The 26,455-nt window shown below is 32.5% G+C and overlaps 2 protein-coding genes and 1 long non-coding RNA gene across 3 annotated transcripts; 1 reads left to right on the top strand and 2 right to left on the bottom strand.

Moving 5' to 3' along the window:
• Positions 1 to 3,006: 3,006 nt before the first annotated feature.
• Positions 3,007 to 20,772, top strand: LOC105146233 (cytochrome P450 9e2). Its single transcript, XM_087404125.1, has 3 exons — positions 3,007 to 3,390; positions 12,152 to 15,105; positions 17,049 to 20,772. Exon 3 carries the CDS (start codon positions 17,868 to 17,870, stop codon positions 19,380 to 19,382), a length of 1,515 nt encoding a protein of 504 aa, XP_087260251.1. The 5' UTR covers positions 3,007 to 3,390; positions 12,152 to 15,105; positions 17,049 to 17,867; the 3' UTR covers positions 19,383 to 20,772.
• LOC147910326 (uncharacterized) lies at positions 3,687 to 25,901 on the bottom strand. Its single transcript, XR_015544436.1, has 2 exons — positions 25,776 to 25,901; positions 3,687 to 3,844 (listed from the first exon to the last, which is right to left on the bottom strand). It is a non-coding gene; the product is annotated as an uncharacterized LOC147910326 (long non-coding RNA).
• On the bottom strand, positions 23,687 to 25,146 carry LOC147910327 (uncharacterized). The gene is made up of 2 exons (XM_087404126.1): positions 24,131 to 25,146; positions 23,687 to 23,784 (listed from the first exon to the last, which is right to left on the bottom strand). Exon 1 carries the CDS (start codon positions 24,694 to 24,696, stop codon positions 24,133 to 24,135), a length of 564 nt encoding a protein of 187 aa, XP_087260252.1. The 5' UTR covers positions 24,697 to 25,146; the 3' UTR covers positions 23,687 to 23,784; positions 24,131 to 24,132.
• Positions 25,902 to 26,455: the final 554 nt, after the last annotated feature.

Raw genomic sequence — 26,455 nt, 5'->3', positions numbered from 1 at the left:
CACATATCGATTTAGAACTTTTTTTTAAATCAATACGCCAAACAATAAAAAAGATTACTGAATGTAAATTGCATCACTTGAGTAAATTTTACTTACTGTGATAATGTAAAATTAAATTAAGTTAAATTGCGTTAAAGTTACGAAATATCTATTCCTTTGGTCACTATTTATAAAAAAGTGGCAACACAGCATAAGTTTAAGAAGAATGAGGAAGTGTAAATAAATGCAAAAATGTATTTTTAAAACAATAGTCGATAATATAGTTATATTTTGTGATAATAGTTATGTTTTTTATGTATATTCTTGATATATGTATATATAGCACATAGAATTTTAAGGAATATCAGTTTTTCTACTGTACTGATTGTAAAATAACATATAATTATGAATTCAATAGAGTTTTGTTTAATCTTGTTGGCAGTAATTTTACGATAACCATTACAATAATACCTGCAGCACATGCAAATGCTGCAGGTATTATTGAAATCAATTGCAGGAATAAGTCCATATCTATATAAATGTATGTATATCCATTAATTGTTAAATATTAAGAATTATTTACATTAATATTAAGATTTTATTTTAAAATTAAATTAGTTAATATAATCATCTTTTGATATTTTATAAATCAATACAGTCAAAGAAAAAATATTTTGATATTGATGTGTTATTTTCCTAGTTGTCAAAACATTTTGTAATATTTGTAACATTACATTGTGATCTAAAAAATCGTATTTGTGTAATTAATATATGGAAAAATAACAGAAAAAGTAAAATGTTTATGTAACGTAAAAATAAAAATTTTTATGTAATTTCATATTTTTACACTTACGTTTTACTTATTAATGAACGTTTAGCTTATTTAATGAAGTGTAAACATAAGAATAATAATTTTAGATATTAAAATTAATAACCTGATGTTCGTAAATCTTCAATAATAATATTACTTGTAGAATTTCCGTCTCCATTCGTCATTACAGCAGCAATATTACTTTTTTAGAATAAACAAAATAATATTTACTTAAAGTAATAAAAAAGCTCTATACTAATAAACAAAAGGTAGTATAAAAGAAGGGCAAAGAACCAATAACATATAAAAGAATTATAATTTAGATAAGCAAAACTAATACAAAACAATTAAAATACAATAAAATAAAACAAACGTTTCAACTCCAATCGAGTCATTTTCAATGCAATCTTACAATAATATAAATATCGTTTTAAATTAAAAATTCGTACATAATCTTACAATATTCTTACAATTTCTTAACAAAAAATTTCTTCTTTCTGTGTAATACGCTGTGAGTCATTTTTAGCAAGAATTAACAAAGTAATAAGAAAGTTCTGTAAAAGTAACCATAAACAAAAAGAATTAATATTAATCACATAAAAATTAAAAATATGATAATATACCTTAGTAAATCTGTTAAGAGTCCAATAATACACAACGAGAAAAAAATGTAAAATGTGGTCCATTTCGGTACAATAAAAAAGTTTTTTTAATTTAATAGATTATTATAAGCAAATTCGCAAAGGTAACGAGCATCTGACTTAAACGATGTCACAAAACGAAATGTCAAGCAGAAAAACATTATCGAGAACGGAAAACGGAAAAATAGGAGGAAAAGGATAGAAGATGTTAGAAAGGAGAAAGAGAATGTATAATGTCAGAATACAAATCCGGCAAAGACTCCGTGTCATTTTGTCTATTAATCCCATGCTTCTGTTTTTTAATATGGACTATTTCAGATATCAACCTTTTGTTGTATGAAGGCTCTATATCTAATATTTCCACTTTATCCCATTTAAAGTTATGATTCTCCACCATACGATGGTTGGAAATCACTGATGGAGATTTTGAACTTATATTGATTTCAGAAACATGTTCATGCAATCTGGTCTTTAATTGTCTTTTAGTTTGGCCAACGTAACTGGTATCACAATACTCACAGGATATTCTGTAAACCACATTTTGATTCTGAACGTGTTCCAAATCATACTTTCCTCTCCTTATAAAACCTCTCAATGTGTTAGGAATAGTAAAAGCCAATTTATAATTAAACATATTAACAATAGGTTTAAATCTTTCGGATATCGTATTAACATATAGAATCGTAAAAAATCTCCCAGTGTCATTCTTATTCTTATTCAAATTATTAAACTTATTAATGTGATATTTTATTCTATCATGAATAGTCGAAAAAATAAAACATAACGGATACCCATTCTGTAAAAAAATCTTAATAGCGTCAATCAAATTATTTTGTTGGAATTTTGGATGACATAAACAAAAAATCTTATCCACGACTCCATAAATCACACCTCTTTTATGACAAAGTGGATGGTGTGAATGGAAATTAAGAAATCTGCCGGAAAAGATTGCTTTACGGTTTATATCAAAAATGAGATTCCGTTCGATAATTAACATCGTATCTAAAAAACTTATTTTTCCATCACCTATCTCCATGGTGAATCTAATATATAACGAATTAAAAATATCCAAAATATCATGAACTCTCTCAGAAGGAACGGCTAAGATAATATCAACGTATCGAGGAAAATAAATCGACAACGCAGCATTCCAATAGTTATTTTTTCAGAGTCTGCATAATAATATTTGCAACAGGTGACAAAGGCGAATGGGAATCTCAAATGTCTGAATGTATATTTTTCTATTAAAAATAAAAACCGTCGAACCATACGAAGGCTATCAAAAACTCGCCCAAAGCAATTTTAGTCTTCTTGTATAATAAAAAGTGTTCCCTCCTCTATCAAGAGGCGTTTATTCCCGTGGTTCTCAATCCATATATAGCAGGACTCGAGTACTCTTTACCCAGTCGTTGGAATGTGTTTCGCTAGTTTAGTATATCTGAATCGCTCGCTGTGCTGATGCTACCCAAAGACATTTTTATTATAATATCAGTGGAACTGATGCTACGCACTCTACCTCTAGAATTCGCAAGTTCTCATAAGCTTCAAGATCCGCGGACTCTTGCAGGCTCCGGTGAGTGGTAAACATTTGAATGTTTTGTTGCACAATATACAGATTACAGATCGATGTTATGTGTCTTGAATTAATAGTAATGCCCGGGTCCTCTCTAAATTTCTTTATCTTTGCACCGAATCTTTAACATCCTTAAAAACGCCATTGACGCCTCGACTGCTTGTTAGTCTGAAGGTATTTCTGACCGAAGATTTCTCTGAGTCACTGCACTGGAGATTACAGTGGAAGCATTTCAACTCATCAATATTGAACTTTTCTCTAATTCAGAAAGCAAAAAGGGACGAAGCTGTCTCAAAAGAGGCTGGTAGAACATCTTGACAATGGATGCGCATCCACATCTGACAAAATTCTGAAGCTACATAAGCCTACTCCAGAGAATAGTCAAGGTTTGATACTAACAAAAAATAGATTTCAGTGTTTAGCAGACACAGTAGAATTGCATGATGATACCTCTTCGCTTGACTCTGAAGAATTGCACGCAAATAGCGATAATTAAAACCCGCCTTCCACCAACGCGGCACGTAAAGAATTTCTCACGGAAACCACCTCCGATATATCTCGCTTCCAAGATTAGCGATTTTATTAGTTTCTCTAATCAAATTAAGGGAGGAACCTCATTTAGGAGACTCAAAAATACATGATTTTTTAGAATTTTTTTCTCAGATAACATAAAACCAATCGCTTCCAAATTTTAAGAGCGTTTTATTTCAACAATAAAAAAATAATTTTTTTGTTAAATAATAATGATTTTTTGTTATAAAAATGGAGATATGATTATAAGTCTGTTCCATTGTTGTTGTTCCATTGTGTACACTCTAGCGGTCTAGCGGTAATTTTTATCTGAAACAAAAAACCAAATTTGTGCTTTATTTTTATATTATTATCTTCTATTGAACTAAAAAAAATTGAAGAAAAGCAAAAATTGAAAAATCTACACGACTTTGAAGAAAAATTTACGATTTTCACAAAAAATTTCGACACTTCTAAAAAAAAATTAGTATAATTTAATATTTTTCAAAATTATTTTAGTTCATATAGAAGAAGCACAATTATCTACAAAACAAGACCAAGAAAGGATTTTTGATTAGATTTTTTTCTATTGTGTACACAAACTCGAAAAATATGGTTTCGAGAAAAACGCGTTTAAAGTTTTCGAAACACAAAATTATTTATTATTGATAACTTACAACAATCATAGGCTAATCTGCTATTCCAGGTCCATATAATAAACCTTTAACTTCCCCATAAAACACTCACAAACTCCATAATTCTGTATAAATGCAGTGGATTATATAGTATATCATCTACACTCACACTTCGTTTTCTCGCGGAGACATTAGGCTGCGGATCTTCATCATCTTTTTCCGTACATCGATTTTCGTAAAAACATATTTTATGTAATCGTGTTGCACGTTCACTACTGTGTTTCGCTTTCGGGTACGACATTATTTTATCGAAATAAAAATTTCAAAAATGTCTTAACTCACCGAAAACTAGAGTTCGACTGACCGTACACAACAAAACGAAGCACGTTTCAAAAATCTTATTAATGATTGCCCTCTAACATTCAAACTCACAATTATAAACAATAGGTGCTTTCCAATTGCAATATTTTTAGACACTCGTGCACATGGCGACACAAGTTGCGTTCCAATCGTCCGTTATCGTCGACACAACGCTACATATCTGTATTCGAATGCTGTGTAAGCTTGTGTTTTCTAGTGACAATTACATCTACTAACTGCGGTGGCTATAAATGAAGTTGGAAGACGTTGACCGGCACTTTTACTTTTTTTTATATAATACAGGCGGAAAAAGCTACATTTAATCTAACTCTTTCCCAAACGAATCTTAACCATGCACAGCGTACACATTCTGTTCCAATAGAATTGTGCACAATGATACATTTTGTGCATTCTTGTGTACATTTGTGTTAAGATGCGTTAAGCAATTGGAAAACACCCACAGACTCTCACATTTCAATACTAAGAATATATAAAATTATTAAGAAGTGGAAACGTTCTGCTGGCTTTCGCTGCGCGCTCGAATATCTACACGATCCACGACATTCTCTAGGCTGTAACTTGCAAAATATTTCGAATATTGATCTAATATTTTAAGAAAACATTCTCATGGAGTGCTACTATCGATTAAGACAATTTTTGAACTTTTGAAAAATCAATTTTTTTTTATTCTATAAATAAGATTCTCTCCTTTAAGTCAACTTAGGTGATAACTTTTACATTAGGTATCTAGGCAATCAAATCAAAATCCAATTTTATAAAACACGCGACTTTTTAGAATTTAAGAAAATGTCTACCTCTAATAAATTCTTATTCTCTGCTGGATGATAAAACAATCATTGTTACTTTAAAAGGACTTGCCGAATTTGGATATTAAAGTATTGCATGAGCTTGAAACGTTGGTATAAATAACATGTATTTAAATACTGTTGACAGCATTTATCGCTTATGTATGTATCGCATGCTACGCTTAAAATTAACTTGAACAAAATACACATTGGCCCAATTAAGAAAAGAAAAATTACTATTTCATTCACGGATATATTGGGAAAAGTATTAGGTGTTGGAATTAATTCGTAGCGTTTTACAAGAGATGGCACAAGCAGTACACTATTTCGTTGTTACCTATAGTTCTGTATACATTGTAAACATCTATCATAGGACGTCATTTGCCGTACATAACCTTTCTTGAAATCATAAATAACAATACTGTCTAATTCATTGAATATGTCAAAATTTGTGCCAGATAAAGTATTTTTGCGGGGAGTTTTGCTTCATTACTTTAATATGAACAAAAGTGCAGCTGAAGCTCATCGTATTTTAGTGGATGTGTATAGTGAACATGCTCTGGCTGAGCAAACGTGTAGGAAGTGGTTTGCACGTTTTAAAGCTGGTGATTTCGACTTGAATGACAAGGAGCGACCTGGTCAGCCGAAAAAATTTGAAGATAACGATTTGCAGGCACTGCTCAATGAAAACTCATGTCAAACACTTAAAGAATTATCTACGTCATTGGAAGTTGACTTCTCAACAATAGGAAAACGTCTTAAAAGTTTGGGCATGATCCAGAAGGAAGGACATTGGGTCCCATATGAATTGAAACCAAGGGATATTGAGAGACGTTTTCTCACGTGCGAACTGCTGCTTCAACGGCAGAAAAGAAAAGGTTTTTTGCATCGGATTGTTACCGGTGACGAAAAGTGGATCCATTATGACAATCCAAAGCGCAGAAAGTCATGGGTTAAGTCCGGCGAACCATCAACATCAGTGGCAAAGCCCAATATCCATGGCTCAAAGCTCCTGCTCTGTATTTGGTGGGATCAGAAGGGTGTCATATACTACGAACTGCTAAAACCGCATGAAACCGTTACTGGAGATCTCTACCGACGGCAACTGATGCGCTTGAGCCGTGCATTGAAGCAAAAACGGTCGGAATACTTCGAAAGACACGATAAAGTCATCTTGCTGCACGACAATGCTCGCCCACACGTTGCAAAACCGGTAAAAACATACCTGGAAACACTTAAATGGGAAGTGCTACCGCACCCGCCGTATTCTCCTGATATTGCACCTAGCGACTACCACTTGTTTCGATCATTAGCTCATAGCTTGTGCGAGCAGAAGTTCACATCTTACGAAGATTGTACAAAATGGTTCGATTCCTGGATTTCATCTAAAGATGAACAGTTCTTCCGACGCGGTATTCATTCACTGCCCGAAAGATGGTCAAAAGTAGTAGAAAGTGATGGGAAGTACTTTCATTAATGTATTTTTTAATGCTCATGTGAAATAAATAACATTCTTTCATTAAAAAAACGCTACGAATTAATTCCAACAACTAATATATCAACAATAAAACTACTTTACAATGTTTACCGCTGCCAAGCCTTTGGTCATATCATCTAATGGTTTCAAAAGACCAAGATGTGTGAAATGTGGACTTTCACATCTTATGAATATAAGAAATCTTTGGAAGAGTCAGCTAAGGGTTGTAATTGTGCGGGAGAACATCTAGCCATCTTTCACGGTGTCCTTCTTATCTCAGATTTATTGAAAAAAAAAGTCGTCAGCGTCAACTTGCCTGAATCTAAAAGAATTACGTTCAATCGAAAAAATATAGATCAGCCTGGGAAGACTGGAAAGATTTATTAACCAAATCCGGAGTTGAATTTTGCAACCCAATTTCCATTATTGGGGGGGAGGGGGGTGAGTCCCATATCAATTCATGGTTCTCGAACATATGTTGAAATTGTGAGCGGTCCGTGTAATTCTAGATTAACAACTGATGATAGTAACTTATTGAATAATGTATTAGGTATTGGAATTAATTCGTAGCGTTTTACAAGTGATGGGAAGTACTTTGATTAATGTATTTTTTAATGCTCATGTGAAATAAATAACATTCTTTCATTAAAAAACCCTACGAATTAATTCCAACACCTAATAAATGAGATTCTTTCATAATTTAATTAATGAAATTTAATTTCATAAATTGAAAAGTCTTATGAATATCCCAGAGAAGAATACTTGCAGCTGTATATACCTTAAATAACAGGTTGGCTAAATATAGAAGTGATATATACAGAAGAGCGCCTTCAAGCGTTTATAGAGCGGAACAATTATACTAGTATAATGCTTAATATTGATAATTTACGATTATATTTATGGAATGTGACTAGTATTAATAATAAATATGCGGAATTTAATTATTTCTTAAAAAAAACGTAAAGTGGACATTGCCTTGGTATCGGAAACCTGTCTAATTTCAACTATAAAAATTTTACTGGTTACATTATTAGAGGTGATCATAGGGATAGGCGGAATTATGATAATCATTAGGGATATTCTAAAGTTCAATCTGTTGCCTGTAATAAATATTCCGAGTTGCGAGATTACTGTCATTAAAGTATTTTATTTTGGATTTTATTTTGGGGACTGTTTACATTCCTCCCAAGACAAATTTTGATTTCAAGTTACTTGACAAGGTCTTCTCTAGATACCCTAGGGTGATGATTGAGGGAGATTTCAATGCTTTGATCACTTGAAACAATTTCTATAACAACCAAAGAGGAATAAATATGCTTCATTATATTAACAAAAATCATTTATCCATAGTACTTCGTATTCATATAAAGTTCTTAATAAAAGATCCATGAACATAATGTTTTCTTAATTAAAAATCTTCCATATAAATATAACTATTTCACAGTATATGAACTATTTTCCAATCATCTCCCAAATATTTTTGAAAGTGGAGACTACAAAAAATTCATTGGTTCCAAATCAATCGATTGGAAAAAATTTTATCAAATGACTGATAAATGGAGTGAGAGTCGATTGCACACATTATCGATCGCGTCTGTGTCCGATAGAATCCGTGTCCGATTGAGAAATACTGCCGTGTCCGATAATATGCGGAATAATCGGAATTCCTAATAATTGGCTTATAAATATAAATATAAAACCTCTTCTTTATAACATACATTGATTCTTGTATATGAAAGCTCCAGTCCTCAGGAAAGCAGCTATAAATAGTCTACTACATATGTATTTGTAATAAAAAAGTTTTTGATGCCGAATCGGAGGATCTCGTTGAATTGAGTAATTTAATTTGACTAAGAAAAGAATTTCAGAAGAAAATATCAGCGTACGGGCCTTGACTTCTATAAGCATTTCGTAATTTGCTCAATAAACTTATCAATGATCACTTACAGGTTTTGCGAAACAAGAATTGGACTAAAATGCTCAGCAAGCTTCAAACCAAAGACAACTCGCTTTTACCTTTTATAATTTATAAGTTTCATACAACGTCTGTATGAGATAGCTTGGGACGAATGTCTTTATGACATTCCCCCTGATAAACCCACTAAAATTATTAATCTTTTTATATGCCATGTGTATCAATGAGTCTTTTTAAAAAAATTTTTTTGATCTTTTGTGATAAAAGTGATATAAAGGGGATTGTAAAAAACTTGTGATTAATTTTATCTTCATTATTGCCCGTTGTCTTATCCGTAGATGTGTTACCCTGGTCATTCCATTGTTTAAATTATTTTGAATGAATATGAAGCATCATGTGTGGACCAAATAGATAGATGTTTGAAGACGCTTAAATGAACATAAAAATTACATAAATTCCCGGGTTTAAGTCGATAATCAAATGGATATCAATTTGATGATTTTTTTCCATTTGATTTGATATCGATTAGATGTTTTCTAATGACCTTTGAAAGACAATCGATATTTTATCAATTGATTTTAAATCAATCATAAATTAATAAGATATTCCATATATATTATATTAATTTCTAGTTGATGTACATAATATACATAATATCTAATAGATATTTCTTTGCAGGTATTCAGTAGATATCTAGTAGAAATCTATATAGCGATACGCGGATCAAGACATTAAAAATTATTTGAAAATTGCCCTTTAGGAATATGTTCGGAAACATCACCCGTATTGTCTTATCCTTGTTGTTCACCCATATTAAACGAGGATAAGACGATACACTGAGGCACTCGAGTGATGTTTCCAAATACAGCTTAGGTGAAAAACAAATGACTTTTTATAAAAAGATATATATTGATTTGAAATATTTTTTTTAAAGATGATTTTTAACCGATATTCTGCTAAATTTTGAATAGAAATTATCTTTGAGGATATTTCAAACCAATATTTTTGTTAAAAAATTCTTCTTTTTTCATCTAAAAGGCAATTTCCAAACGATTTTTAACGTATCAATATTCGTACCGTCCCTAATATAAGTAGATATTTCTTTGTTAACGCATAGACGCGGAACAATAACAATTCAATCCATATTCATTAACGGGTCGATCAACGTCGAATCAATGCTGATCTCTGCATGATACTTTCGTCGTCTTATCGACATATCATCGATATCACTACAGATCGATATCGATATCACTATGTATTATTTATTTGATACATAGAAGATATCATGTAAGTATTCAATTAAGTACCAATTATCGGTGATTTAAGTTAAGTTAAGTTAAAATCTAGTAGATATCATATTCAAGATGAGTCGACATATAAAGATGTTGATTCGATTTTAGTACGATATGAGTTGAATAACGATTAGATCGTTGACATTTACATAATATTTTTCGAATATCATGATAAAATTTTGAAAGATCGTATTGATAATTGATTTACGTATGATCTCAACCTAATATTAATATTGATATTTATCAAATATTTCATCGACTTGTGAACCCGGGTTGGAACACTACATAGCATTCCGCAATAACAGAACACAGAATCAGTCATCAATATGATTTTCGGAAAATATCAAGATATTAGACAAGGAAAAGGTACTTAATAAAAGATTGCTTTCGAAAGTGATCCATATGAAGCAACAGAAAATTTGAATTTACAGAATGATACGTATTCTTTGGATATATCCACTATACATGAATTTGTTTATGGAATTGAGATATTGATTTTATTTACTTTTGTTTTTATTTTTATTTTTATTTCAGTAATTACTTGACTTTATTATTTTGACTCTCATTTTGTATCTCTGACTGTCGGTACCACAAGACTACATCTTTACGTCGAATCGCGAGAAAACGCTTACATAATAAGTTCTCTAATTCTCTAATTTCTCGTTTTCGTGTTTCTTTTGAATGTATAAGCAAATTATACAGCAAATCTGATGAGCTATATGATTCTACTCATTGACGCAATGTACCAGGTGTAGAAGTATGAAACCGGAATTTTTTTGTAAAAATTACACGTCTGTTGTTTGAAAATGATAAAAAATTTGTTATTCAAAATAATCTCCATTGCTATTTATACATTTTTCCCACCTCTCCGGCAATGTATGAATGCCACGCCAAAAAAACAGTTCTTCTTTTGAAGCGAACCAGTTATCAAGCCATTTTCGTACATTTTCATACGAATTGAAGTGTTGTTCAGCGAGAGCATGTCCCAGTGATACGAATAGATGATAATCGGACGGAACCAAGTCTGGAGAATAAGCCGCATTTGCTAATATCTCCCAACTGAACGCCTCGATCGTTTCCCTGACCTATTTTGCTGTGTGTGATGGAGCATTATCATGAAGCAAAATGACTTTGTGTTGCCTTTTCCATATTCCGGTCGTTTTTCACGTAACGCTCTATTTAAATCGATCATTTGCTGTCGGTAGCGATTAGTATTAACGGTTTCACCAGGTTTTAGCAGCTCATAATATATTACACCCTTCTGATCCCACCAAACACAGAGCATTGTCTTCTTTCCAAAGCGATTTGGTCTTGCAATGGATGTCGATGGTTCGCCTGGATTCACCCATGATTTACGACGCTTAAGATTCTCAAAATATATGCATTTTTCATCACCTGTGACGATTCGATGGAGAAATGACTTTCTTTTGTATCTGTCGAGCAGCATTTCACAAGTGGTTTTTCGATTTTCTTGCTGTCTTTCATTCAGTTCATGCGGAACCCATTTTCCCACTTTCTGAATCTTGCCCATAGCTTTCAAACGAATGGAGATGGCTTTCTGCGTTACATTCAATTGATCCGCGAGTTCTTGATGAGTTTGAGTATCATCTTCATCCAATAAGGCTTGCAATTCGTTGTCTGTGAACTTTTTCGGTGGTTTCCCACGCTCTTCGTTTCTCACGTCAAAATCACCACTTTTGAATTTTTTGAACCACTCGAAACACTGTGTTTTACCAAGAGCATGTTCACCATAAGCTTCGACAAGCATTCGATGCGATTCTGCAGCAGTTTTCTTCAAATGATAACAGAAAACCAATGCTGTCCGCAAATCGTAGTTCGTAGGCACAAAACTCGACATGTTTAAGGTTAGAAAAAAATATACCGGTGTATGGAACTTGGGTTGTTGTATGTTGGAAATCTTCGTCAGCTGTTAGAGAGAGATGATGGCGCTGCAGATGCGGTCTTGTGATCCTTAAACTGATAGCTAGTGCCATATATAGAGAAATTCAGGTTTCATACTTCCACACCTGGTATATAATTTCGGGTTTACTTTATGTAAGTTTTTATATTATTATTGTATAAGTTCATATTTTTAATAATCATTAGACTAATCATTACATAGCTAATTTGTCATCTGCTTGATCAACCTCAGCAGGAGAATACGAGCAGCCAGTCGTCTTCAAGCATCCAGAGGTGCTCAACTGACTAGTTATCGCCGACGAGGAACCCAGTTACCGGCACGCCACGGCATTACCAATTCACTGACACCGGGAATTACAATATTCACGACTACAGTCTCCGGATGACCAAGGATTCATCACCGTCCTGAAGAATCCACGCATCATAGGAGCGAATCCTAGGAGATCGGACGATCGACGCTATCGGCATCAACGTTAGTGATAACACCCATCACTGTCGAACCCTGAGAAGGGCCAAATCCATCTTGGATTTCATTGTTCGCACACAAAACAAAAACCGTCCTTGTCAAGACGCATTGTTGGAATAGAGCATATTCATATAAATCAGCTCCCTTAAACTAAAAAATAAAAGTATAAAAACCAAAATATAAAAGTATAAAACAGGTACTGGAAATATGTAGATAGTCGCTTCTTATTGATAACAGTTATTGAAAGTTATTGATAACAATATTGCTAACCTGCTATATATTTCATCAATCACTCTCGCGAATAGTTTTGCTGAACTTTAATAAGTACCATTCTAATTCTCATAAAACATAAAGTTTTCGAGTAATATTTATCATGGAATACTGGTCGATCTCAGTGTTATCAATCGTGATTAGCGTTCTCGTTATATATTATCTGTTCGGAAAGCTTAATTTTTTTAAAAGACATGGCATTATTCACATAGCATCTATTCCAATACTTGGTGCCATGGTATCAATTATATTTCGCCGAATGTCATTTGTCGATTTCATCAAAAAAATATACAATTTGAATCGAGACGCAAAATACATTGGATTTTACGCTACAACGAAGCCAGTTCTATGACGTGATCTGGAAGAGATCAAGGATGTTATCGTCAAGAATTTCGATACGTTTATTAATAATCCCGTTTTCGTTGATGCTAATGACTATGTGCTTTCACAGAATCTGTTTGGCTTACAAAATATAAAGTGGCGGCACGTAAAAAATTTATTATCTCCATTCTTTACGTCCAGTAAGATGAAGATTATGTTTACTTTTATGTCGAAACACGCTGCGAATTTTGCTGAATTGATGTCAACACTACCAGCGGATAAAAGCGACATTAATATGAAAGATATCTTCGATAGATATACGAACGATGTCATTGCCTTATGTATTTACGGAATGAAGATTGATTCTATAAGAGATCCGACAAACAAGTTTTATATTTGTGACAAAGATATAACTTATATGTCAGCAAAACGCAATATAAAGTACATTTTTATTAGAACTTTTCCGAAGCTTGGACGAATATTCAATATAAAACTTTTAAATAATCACGAAATGAAGTATTTTGAGAGCACGATAAAGAACGAGATTGCCATTCGCGATACCGAGCATATTACACGTCCAGATATGATACAATTAATGTTGGATAACCGAAGTAAAGAGGGTCAAATACAATTGGATGTGGACGATATTGTCGCGCAAGCCTACGCTTTCTATTTTGCTGGCTTTGAAACTAGTTCAAGCGTGATGTCTTTTATAACATACAAAATCGCAACTAATCCAAGTATTCAGATCAAATTGCAACAAGAGATGAGCTCTGGAACGAATCGAACGTAACTTATGAGACTATTAATAAACTCAAATATTTAGATGCAGTAATAAAGGAAGCTCTCAGACTTTTTTCACCTTCTGTTATGGAAAGAGTATGTGGAAAAGCTTAAATATTAATATTAATTAATAAATTGCCACCTGCATTACCCGGCGAGAAGTCTTTTACTATAAACAAGGGCATGATTATATGGATTCCGTTTTATGCGATTTATTATAATGAAAAAAATTACGATAATCCTGAAGAATTTCGTCCAGAAAGATTTTTAAATAATGTTCAAGATAATAATTATCAGTCTTTATTTTATTTTCCATTTGGATTAAGGTCAAGAATATGCATTGACAGAAGATTCGGTTTGTTGATGATTAAAGTCATTTTCATTTATTAGCACGATGTGACCTGAAACATTGTGCCAAAATTTTGTCAATTAAAAAAAGCGAAAAAAATTTGCTAATGATGCCGAAGGATAGATTTTGATTGAATATTCAACATAGAAATGATAAGTTTGATAGAGATTAGAACTCGATAGCGTTATTGATTCCTAGAAGTCTAATTTTTAAGAATATCATGGAATATAAATTTCTAGAATATTTTAACAAAGAATTACTATTCAAAAAATGTTTGTAAGTATGTTTATAAATATTTTAATAGAAGGAACTATGTTAAGAAGAACTACGCGAGTTAAAATAACAAATTTAATACGATACAAACATAAAGATAAATAAAATAAAAATATGCCTACAATAAAACAATAGACGTTTCGATCGGGTCATTCATCGATATCAAATAAAATGATCCGAAAAATCATAATTGATATCGATTTCATCATCGACTTGTGAACCTGGGAATTTATATACTTATCCATAAGTGTTACCCTGATCATTCCATTGTTTAAATTTTTTTTGATACCTATGTAACATCATATGTGGGCCAAATAGATAGATGTTTAAAAACACGCATAAATGAACATAAAAATCACATTAATTGGAACACTACACAGCATTCCGTAATAATAGAACACAGAATCAGTATTCAACATGATTTTGATTGGGAAAATGTCAAGATATTAGACGAGGAAAAGGTACTTAATAAAAGATTGATTTCGGAAGCGATCCATATAAAGCAACAGAAAGTTTGAATGTACAGAATGATACGTATTCTTTAGACACCCACTATACATGAATTTGTTTACGGAATTGAGATATTTTATCCACTTTTGTTCTTATTTTTATTTTTATTTCAATAATTACTACTTGACTTTATTATTTTGACTCTCATTGTATCTCTGACTGTCGACACCACAAGACCTTTACGTCGAGTCGCGAGAAAGAAAACGCTTACATAGTAAGTTGATATAATTAAAAATTCAGACAAATGATTTTAATAATTTTCTAATCTTGCGTTTTCGTGTTTCTTTTGAATGACAACAAATCTGACAATCTGATAAGCAATGTTATTCTACTCATTGACGCAATGTATGTATATGACTTCGGTTTTATTTTATGTAAGTTTTTATATTATTATTGTATAAGTTAATATTTTTGATAATCATTAGGCTAATCATTACATAACTAATTTGGCATTTGGATACAGAAGAACGAAATTGTCGGGAATCATTAATTTAGAATTTGCGTTATTTATGTAATTCTGATTTGTATTTTATATTGATAAGGATCCGAATTGAAGGGTTGAAACATATATTTTATTCGTTTTGTTACACACGGAAATAAAGAATTTTCTATGCATCTGAACAGCAGATGTAGGCTCTGATGGGCTTTTTTAAATTTTTCATTGATAAATTCTTTGGAGCCTCATTTTATATATTTGTTTATTCAAGGTTTATTAATATTCAACATCAAAACCCTCTAATTAGCAATGTGGACAATTATAAATTGGAGGAACTTCCATTTCACATAAAATGTAGATTATCAAATTCTTTTGTTCCGTTGCATCCTTAAGGGATAACTTGTAGTCGGTTGAAAACTGATTCACTTTTATCTAAACTAATTTTTGTCAGATCATCGGAAGTGCCAGAAAAATCGTGATCACAGTTATGTAGGACATTATATATATATATATATATATATATATTATATATATATATATTATACAAGGTGCGTCCCAAAATTTTCCAAACTTTTTCAATAGGGATAGGTCGGGTGGCGCCATCCGTGTGTTCGATTGCGCGTTTGAAAGGTACATCCCTAGCTGACTTCCAGTAAAAATTTCATGACATTTGGTTCAGTGGAAACGAAGTTATGGCGTCTCAAGTGTCAGTATGTTGTATACATCGATACGAGAATGAACTTCGAACAAAGAGTCAATATTAAGTTTTGTTTTAAACTTGGTAAAACATTTACCGAAACCCATAATTTGATGAAACAAGTTTATGGTGATAATTGTGTAGCCCGTGCCAGTGTTTATGAGTGGTATACGCGATTCAAGAACGGTCGTGAGGACATAAATGACGACGCACATACAGGTCGCCCAAAATCGACAATTAACGAAAATTCCATCGAAGTTTTTATGATTCCAAGGGTATTGTGCACAAAGAATTCGTTCCAGCAGGCCAAACAGTTAATGCTGTATTCTATGTAAGCGTTTTGAAGCGTTTGGTGCACCGCATTCGTCGTATTCGGCCAGAATATCGCGAAGGAGGAAGTTGGCGCTTGTTACACGATAATGCGCCATCTCACCGTTCGACACTTGTCACTGATTTTTTGACTAAAAATCACATTTTAACAATCAACCATTCCCCGTATTCGCCTGATATGGCACCTTGTGACTTCTACCTATTCGGCAAAATGCATTTGTCCATGAAAGGAAAGCGGTATGTGGACGTAGAAGACATCCAAAGGGCTTGTACCACTATTCTGAAGGACGTGCCTTTGAACGACATAAAACACTCATTTGAAATGCTTTTAGATCGTGCCAAACGTTGTATTGAGTCCGACGGGGACTACTTTGAATAAACAATTTGAATTTGAAAAAAAAAGTAAACCGTTGTTGTTTTATTTCAAAAGTTGGGAAAATTTTGGGACGCACCTTGTATAAACAATATTATTAAATATTTTATATATATATATATATATATATATTAGGTGTTGGAATTAATTCGTAGCGTTTTACAAGTGATGGGAAGTACTTTCATTAATGTATTTTTTAATGCTCATGTGAAATAAATAACATTCTTTCATTAAAAACGCTACGAATTAATTCCAACACCTAATATATTATATATATAATATTATTAAGTATGAGTGAAATTTGTTCTTTTCGTGTTACAGGTTACAGAGTTCTTTCTAAGTACTTTCTAATACTAAGAATATACTGTAATAAGAAAAAAAAACTCTTTAACCGGGATCCGACATATCCTTGAGGATCACATACAGCGATCCCCGCAGAGGCCATCCTCAAAGGAGCGTTCTCAACAACCAGAATCACCGCAGGATACTTGAAGTCCCAAGTAGACAAAAGAAGACCGGAGGACCGCATTCAACATTCCGTAGACGATGGTTTATGAGGAGCAGCAAAGCCTCGAGCTCTGCAACCTTAACAGAGGGATACGAGCAGCCAGTCGTCTTCAAGCATCCAGAGGTGCTCAATCGACTAGTAGTATCCTTATCGCTGACGAGGAACTCAGTTACCGGCACTATCAACTTATCGGCCGCAAATTCCCACCGGGAATTACAATATTCACGACCACGGTCTCCGGAGGACCAAAGGTTCGTCACAGTCCTCACGCACAGGAGCGAATCCACTAGGAGGTCGGACGATCGACGCTATCGGCACCAGCGTTAGTGACTAACACGTCACTGCCGAGTCCTTCTCAGGACTCGACCAAATCCATCTTGGATTTCATTGTTCAAACAAAAAACGTTCTTTTCAAGAACTCATTGCTCCCTTACCATAAACTATCAGAGTATAGAAGTATAAAACAGGTGCTGAAAATACGCAGACAGTCGCTTCTAGTTGTTGATATCAATAACATTGCTAGCCTGCTATATATTTCATCAATTTCAAAACTCTCGCGAATAGTTTTGTTAAACTTTAATAAGTATCATTCTAATTCTCATAAAATATAAAGTTTTCGAGTAATACTTATCATGGAATACTGGCCGATCTCAGTGTCATCAATCGTGATTAGCGTTCTCGTTACATATTATCTGTTCAGAAAGTTTAATTTTTTTAAAAGACATGGTATTATTCATATAGCATCTATTCCAATACTTGGTGCCATGGCACCAATTATATTTCGCCGAATACCATTTGTCGATTTCACCAGAAAAATATACAATTTGAATCGAGACGCAAAATACATTGGATTTTACGCTACAACGAAGCCAGTTCTTATGCTCCGTGATCCGGAAGTGATCAAGGATGTTGTCGTCAAGAATTTCGATACGTTTATCAATAATCCCGTTTTCGTTGATGCTAATGACTATGTGCTTTCACAGAATCTGTTTGGCTTACAAAATATAAAGTGGCGGCACGTAAAAAATCTACTATCTCCATCCTTTACGTCCAGTAAGATGAAGACTATGTTTACTTTTATATCGAAACATGCTGCGGATTTTGCTGAATTGATGTCAACACTACCAGCGGATAAAAGCGATATTAATATGAAAGATATCTTCAATAGATATACGAACGATATCATTGCCTTATGTATTTACGGAATGAAGATTGATTCTATAAGAAATCCGACAAACAAATTTTATATTTGTGGCAAAGATATAACTTATATGTCAGCAATACGCAGCATAAAGTATATTTTTATTAGAACTTTTCCGAAGCTTGGACGAATATTCAATATAAAACTTTTAAATAATCACGAAATGAAGTATTTTGAGAGCACGATAAAGAACGAGATTGCCATTCGCGATACCGAGCATATTACACGTCCAGATATGATACAATTAATGTTGGATAACCGAGGTAAAGAGGGTCAAATACAATTGGATGTGGACGATATTGTCGCGCAAGCCTACGCTTTCTATTTCGCTGGCTTTGAAACTAGTTCAAGCGTGATGTCTTTTATAACATACAAAATCGCAACTAATCCAAGTATTCAGATCAAATTGCAACAAGAGATAGATGAGCTCTGGAACGAATCGAACGTAACTTATGAGACTATTAATAAACTCAAATATTTAGATGCAGTAATAAAGGAAGCTCTCAGACTTTTTTCACCATCTATTATGGAAAGAATCTGTGAAAAAGCTTATAAATTGCCACCTGCATTGCCGGGCGAGAAGTCTTTCACTATAAACAAGGGCATGATTATTTGGGTTCCGTTGTATGCGATTCATCATGATGAAAAATATTACGATAATCCTGAAGAATTTCGTCCAGAAAGATTTTTAAATAATGATGAGGACAATAATTATCGGTCTTCATTTTATTTTCCATTTGGATTAGGGCCGAGAATGTGCATTGGCAGAAGATTTAGTTTGTTGATGATCAAAGTCGTACTATTTCATTTACTAGCACGATGTGAACTGAAACATTGCGCCAAAACTTCGTCAAAAATTAAATTTAGCGAGAAAAATCTGGCAATGATGCCGAAAGACGGATTTTGGTTGAATATTCAACATAGAAATGAGTACGATAGAGATTAGAACTCGGTAGCGTTATTGATTTCTAAACGTCTAATTTCTAGAGAATATCCTAGAATATAAATTCCTTTAAGAATTTTTACAAGAAGTTATTATTCAATCAAAAAAATTTGTAAATTTATTATTTATAAATATTTTATCAAAAAGATAATTAGTAAGATTTTAAGAATACAAACTTTTTTCTCTTTTCGTTTATTTGTTACTTATATCAAATTTATTATTAATAGCAATAGATATTTCTATTTTTTTGATATTCATTTATATTTGATAAACTTTATTTTAATTTTCTTCCTTGTTATAGAATTATGAGAATTGCCGAATTACATCATGTAAGCACATATATGGGAGTAATAATACACACACATATACAAATAAAATAAAAATATACATATAAAACAATGAAGAAGATATTACAGTGTCAGTTTCTAAACATTGTAATAAATATCTATATTTTTATTTAATGACAAATTTATTGTAATTTAAAACGAAAATGTACTTCAAGTAAACTTCAAATACGCAAATTTCAAGTCTATAATAGTTTTCAAATGAGAAGAATTTTTGAAGATCTCGAACAACAGAGCTAAAATTTACACGACGTTGACTGATTTCTTAGAATAAATGATTTCTTCTTATTTGAAAACTATTGTTACGATATTTTCATTAGAATTTTTATCTTAAAAAATCAAAAAGAGTTCTTATTAAAATATCTATTAGTTTATAAGGACCCCCATTATATAATATAAAAAATATATGCACATTACTTTATTTACTAAAATAATTAGTACTGTATATTGCTAAGATATTTAATAATATTTATAATAATTAAATTTTTACATTACTGTTAATTATAAAGTTATAAAAATATAATTACATTGCACACAAAAACCATACAAAATTTATATTAAATTATTAGATTGACGTAACATATAACAAGATGTAATATTTTTGCATCGTATATTTTCTTAATCGCTCTGACATTTAAATATAAAATTATAAAAAAATTTTATCACTTAATTTGTATCACTATATAATATATTATTAATTGTTACAAAATCTAAAAAAAGATTGAAGAGTGATGCTAAAATTGTTTTTTAAAAGAAAAAAATATCCTATTTTTATATTGCGATGTTTACATTTTTCTATCTGAACACTACAAAAGTAATTTAAGAATATAAATAAGTCATTTCAAGAAAAACAACAATAATTAAAAGGCGCTATGAATATTAAATTATATATAAGTTAATATTGTTTATAGATCAAATTAGAAATGTATGCATGACTAAAAAAATTCAGTGTGTGTTCATAAGTTTTATAGGTAAGAGAGTTTTTTGTTTATTATTTATTATATTTCAGATATTATGTATTTATCAATAAAACATTTTTCTTCGTTTAAAATCTTCATTTTTTTTCGAACAAACTTGTGATTTAATTGCATTCTATATGATCAATAATAGATATGTGAATGATGTCTTATAGTGTGACTGTTCCTGTTTGTACCATCAATACAATTCTCGTGCGGGTACATGCGGATATAGGTAATAGTGTTAGTGCTTTTCCTTCATAGCTTTAAAAATTTTCATTCTGAGATATTACTTATGAGCCTTTTTCAGTAAGCCATAACGTTGAGCATAATAAAACACTATCCTACAGTGTTATGTTAGCAGAAAATTTTGTATGTGTGTGATGTAGTATTATCTGGGTTTTGTGAGTAGACAATAAATTAAATTAAATTATAAATATTTTTCAATAGCTCACTGATTATAATGTCATCGTTAATGTTAATGTTTGATTAAACAATCTTTAGAGTTGTAAATTGCAGTATTCTATTGTGATATATATATATATAATATATTAGGTGTTGGAATTAATTCGTAGCGTTTTTTAATGAAAGAATGTTATTTATTTCACATGAGCATTAAAAAATACATTAATGAAAGTACTTCCCATCACTTGTAAAACGCTACGAATTAATTCCAACACCTAATAATATATTGAAACGGAGGATAATCAACATCATGCTCTAAATCATAATATGATTGAGATGAGGATTGTCTCTCAACCTCTACAGGTATAGAGCTAAGCTAAATTCCATCTGTTTATTGACTTAGAGGCGGTAGGACATAATCGATAATATCTTCAATTGATTAATCCTATCTATTAGCGCGGCGTGGTTTGGTCTGAGGTTCCCCTAGGGTTGTACGAGCTTCCACAATCGAAGTACAGGTGACTTGGTTCGTGAGCGTTGCATATAAAGTACTTCTTTATAGTGATTTAATTTTGAAAAGAAATTTGCATGATTAGGATACGAGTTTCCGGCTCCGAAGCCATTCGTGACATTTCTCTTCGTTGAAGTTACTATTACAGCACCGCTCGCGCGATGATTAATGATGTGGCAAGAGCGGCCGCTACAGTTTATTGGAAGCGGCCCATCAATGATATATGTGAGATTATTCCACGAACATGCGAAATTTCGTTTGATTTGTGGGCAGCTAATAATTAAGTGAGTCATTGTTAATCGTCATCGTTAGAGAGAATACCGCGAGTTGGAAATACCAATTAAATTATAATGAATTATTATATTGATTTAGTTTTTAGATCTCTTTCTGATGAAGAGAAATCTACATAATTTATAAAAGAGATCCGTATTTATGCGCCAGATATGTTTCCTTATTCCAGTTCACAGATTGACACATTTATATTCTATCTAATTGAAATCACAAATTTTTATAATGTTATTTATATTTTGTTATTAAGTATCACAATAATAAAATTAATATTAAACATAAATGGTTTATTAAAAGAAAAAATAAAATGTATCATAAAATAGTAAATTTTTATTATATTTTTTTATTGTAATAAGAAACTCTGAAACATTATAAAACAAACCTTCAAGAAATTGTAAAAAATAATAAAAAAATTAATCCTATATTAGAAGAGTAAGTAACTTGTATAAAATCTTTCAAACGCAATATTTTTTATTTCAAACGCAAGATTTTTTTATTTGAGATATATTATCTTTGATAAAGTTTCCAGCTTTGTTATGGTTATTCAGCTTATATTTTCTGCGTTATTTAAAAATTTCAACCACTCAACTTTATTGATAGTAAATATCGACGTATATATACCCACACGACGTGTATATGGCAGCGCGAGATACGCAGAAACTGCTTATAGTATATGTGTACATGACAGTTTAAGATTATTTACATATGACCCTATCGGAAGCTCTTCCCCATTGCGTATAATGTCGAAGCATAGTCACAAAAAGATAGCTAGAGGCGTCATAATATGCACATTTTATTACAGTCATCAATATGGAATTTGTTAATCAATTTTTTTATTTCGCCTTATCTGATTAATTTGCTGATTTGTTCACCGAGCCTAAAATAAAAATAATTGCTAAATAAATGCATTTTATCTTGGGATGTTTTTTTTAAATTACGACAATCGCTTTTTTAATTTTCGATAATTCGGCTAATTGAGTAAAGAAATGAATTAAAATGTGATTTTTTACAAGAAAAGTTCGACGATTCAAAAATTCCTAAAAATTATAAACTTTACAAAAATAAAATATATAATTTTATATACAATGTTTAATTTAATGGTTGATAAACAATTTTAATTTTTTGGAGCTATGTCAATTATAAATCTTAATAAAAAATGTCAAACAATTCAATTTTTTATGTTACATCTGCAAATTTGGATTATTCTTATTAAAATATAAGTACTAATATTTTTTTCAATATCATTTTGAGTCCTTAAAATTAATTAGTGCCTTTTAAAATACATATATTAAATGAGTCTCACAGATTTATTGTTAGTAACTTTAGATTTGGCATCCGGGAAGTTAAGAATAAAAATAAACTTTCAAAGAAAATTTGATTTTTTAATATTGAGATCTCAACAAACAATAGGTGTTCAATATAAATCATAAATAATGTTAAAATTTTTGTTTAACTTAATCTCATTATACAAGATGTTGGACTAACATTCATCAGCACAAGAAATGTCCAGCGTTTCTGGCTTTTTATCTTACGTCTTGGCTTTTAAATATAAAAATTTATTAGCTATAATAAATTTTTTTAAGAAAATAAGCGAAATGAAATTTTTTTTAAATCTTATTATATTGTAGATCATAAAAAACTAAACATATGTTTTCGTATTAAGGGGGGAAACCACAGTAGAGCACGAAAAAGTAAGTATATTTTCGGGAATTTTTTTTGGCTCAATGAAATGATCAATCAAAAATTTGTAAAATAAGCATTATAATATTATGAATGAAGTATAAATAAGAATTTTTTCATACATTTTTGGTACAAAATGGCGGCTGTGCCGCACTTATCCGATGGCGCCTATTTTTGAAGGAGGGACCATGGGCAGACATCTAGAGTCCTTAATTTTTGACCTGGAACAAAAAATGACAGTTTTTTAGGTTCTATATATCAATAGCTATGGAAGTACGTAGGATTTTTTCGATATATTAATTTTTCGCAAAATGGTGCACGTTTTAAGGAAAACTTGCAAATTTAACAAAAAAAAAACGCCATAAAATTGTTGATAAAAAACCATGTAATATAAAAAAAAACCCTACGCACTTCCACAGAGAAACGTATTCTGAATATACTGTCAAAATTTGAAACCGATCGGTAAAGATTTATTCGAGTTATGTGTCCGCCCAGTTTAAAAAAAGTAGTTTCGAGAAAAACGCGTTTAAAGTTTTAAGTACTGTAAAATATAATATTTTTATATACCTCTAATCTGCGATGCCTGTGCCATACAATTGGCCTTCTTCATCTATCTCCTGCTCTTGTTTGGCCTTTCGAATTGTTTTCAGATCGATGCGGGCCTGTTTTGCGCCCTCATTCAAAGATCGTTCCGCTTTCTGTATGCGTTTCTCATCCAAGTCCATGCATAGTTCATGACTTTTTGGGCCAATTTTCTTGCCCATAACCTGGATTATATGTAAAATTGATATTAATCCGTCATTAAAAACACACGAAGCGATGTTCGTAGCAATGTCGATGATTATTTTGCCGGAATTCATAGTTTTCGGAGCCATCGCCCACATTGTCGAGTTGAAGCTCTCATTGCTGTTTTGAGTGAAACCCCTGATGCAGCGAGTGAGAAGATCATCCGTAGTGAGTTGTTCGTAAACTGGCTTAATTGCTTCATAAACTATATCAGACATTAGTGATTTGTGCGTATAGGTAGCCAAAGTGTTAGAAGATTTCGTCCTTTGCCACGAGCACCATGAATTTTCTCCAGTCGGGCAATCGTCGTGTTGGGGATGGTTATCCGTAGATATTTTGTGGCCCATATAGCTGTCTTCATTTTTTCGACTGATTCGCAATTTCTACCCCGAATAGCTAACCCGAAATATATTGACAGTTCGTCGATCAGTTTGCCTGTCAATTTTCAACAATTGACATTCGGTTTACTAACGTTACACACGTGTTCTTTGAATGTATATTACATATGGTGATACCTATAGGCATTATTAAGTACTATAGACTTTTCGGAGGGAAGTTCCTTCTCCATCGACTGCCATTATACCTGCTCTCGTACTCATAAATTACAGCGCGCGTCGGAATCACAAAAGGCGCTCGGAGCATACCTGAGAGGCGTTGCCGCAGAATGGAAAATTTGGGTATTCCGAAATTTTTGCGGCACTCCATCTTTTGGTATGTTATTCTTAAGACCCTAAAGCACCTTATAAGCGAAAAAAAATTTTTTCGATTTTTTCAAACTTTTACTGTGGTTTCCCCCCTTAAATACTTTTCCAATATCTTTTATAATTTCTAAGATATTAAATTTAGAAATATAAAAAATCTTTCTCTTTAAAAAGGTTTCTTCATTTTTAGAACTAAAACCCTTATCGAAAGAAAAGTGCTATGTAATTAGATTTATATTTTCTATTTCTACAAAGTTTTACATTTTTATTCCTTAAGATGCCATAAAAATTCCTAAAAATCTTTTTTATTATTTTTGGAGAGAAAAAGTCACTTTTCAAATTTTCTTAAAATGTTTGAAACATTCCATTCCCGCGATCGGAGAAACGCGAAGAAATGCAAAGGTCTTTGTTAAATCGACGAGTGAATTCTGAAAGTTTACAATGATCTATTGCTAGTGAACTAGTTTTATAATCATCAAACCTTTGTCAGATATGCCGTGGCATCCGAATTGCGAGGACATTATTAAATTCCTCTGACGTCGCCGGTTATTTTTCCGCCGGCGAAGATCGTGCGTTCGTCAAGAATTGGTTCGAACGAGACCGATCGCTCAAACGCGCCACGTCTCTACCAAATCGTTCATGGTACAGAATCTAAACGATACGCCAGACTATGTTCCACGTACGTGTCGATCCCGGAGAAACTCGAGTTTGACAAATGATCCCACCTGGCCGTGGCACTTCGCTAATTCCTCCGACGCTGATCCGCTTTTCCTTTCACGACGTCCTCATCTCACGCGCGCTTTCGTCTTTCCCTCGTCTTCATTCTCCATCCACTCTCTCTCTGCGTACCAGGAAACCGTCATGGGGATGCGTCTTTCTTCTCCGCCGTGAAAACTACTCAGAAGTCGCTGATGGAAAGCATTTTTAGCAGCACCCGCGCACGTCCGCTGCACGCCGCAGACTGCGAAATTTATCATTTTCTCGGGAAATAATGCGAGTTGCGTTATCAACAATGAAGAGAGAGAGAGAGAGAGAGAGAGAGAGAGAGAGAGAGAGAGTATGCAACGCTCCGGAGATCGATCATTCACACTAACCCATTCAGAAGCTGGCGTTGCGGAACGGCGACAGTTCGGAATTCGGAGAAAAGAACTTTTTCGAGCTCGAGTATAAACGTACAACGGGGAAGGATGGCGACAACCTCCACAGGGGACGTTAAAAGTCAATTTTTAAATGTCACCTGCACAGAGCGTAATGCATAACAAGACGGGCCCTAAGGGAGCCATTACTCGCCGGTATGAATCGTCGAGTTATCACGCAAGAAACTTCGTCGCGTTCGAACGATATATTTTAATAATAATAAGGTATAACTAAATTACCCCGAGGCACCCTCGAGCCATTATATCCT

This window comes from Acromyrmex echinatior, chromosome 3 (assembly GCF_024713525.1).
Source record: "Acromyrmex echinatior isolate Ae372 chromosome 3, ASM2471352v2, whole genome shotgun sequence".
Lineage (NCBI taxonomy): Eukaryota > Metazoa > Arthropoda > Insecta > Hymenoptera > Formicidae > Acromyrmex > Acromyrmex echinatior.
This window is presented reverse-complemented; position numbering and strand designations above follow the sequence as displayed.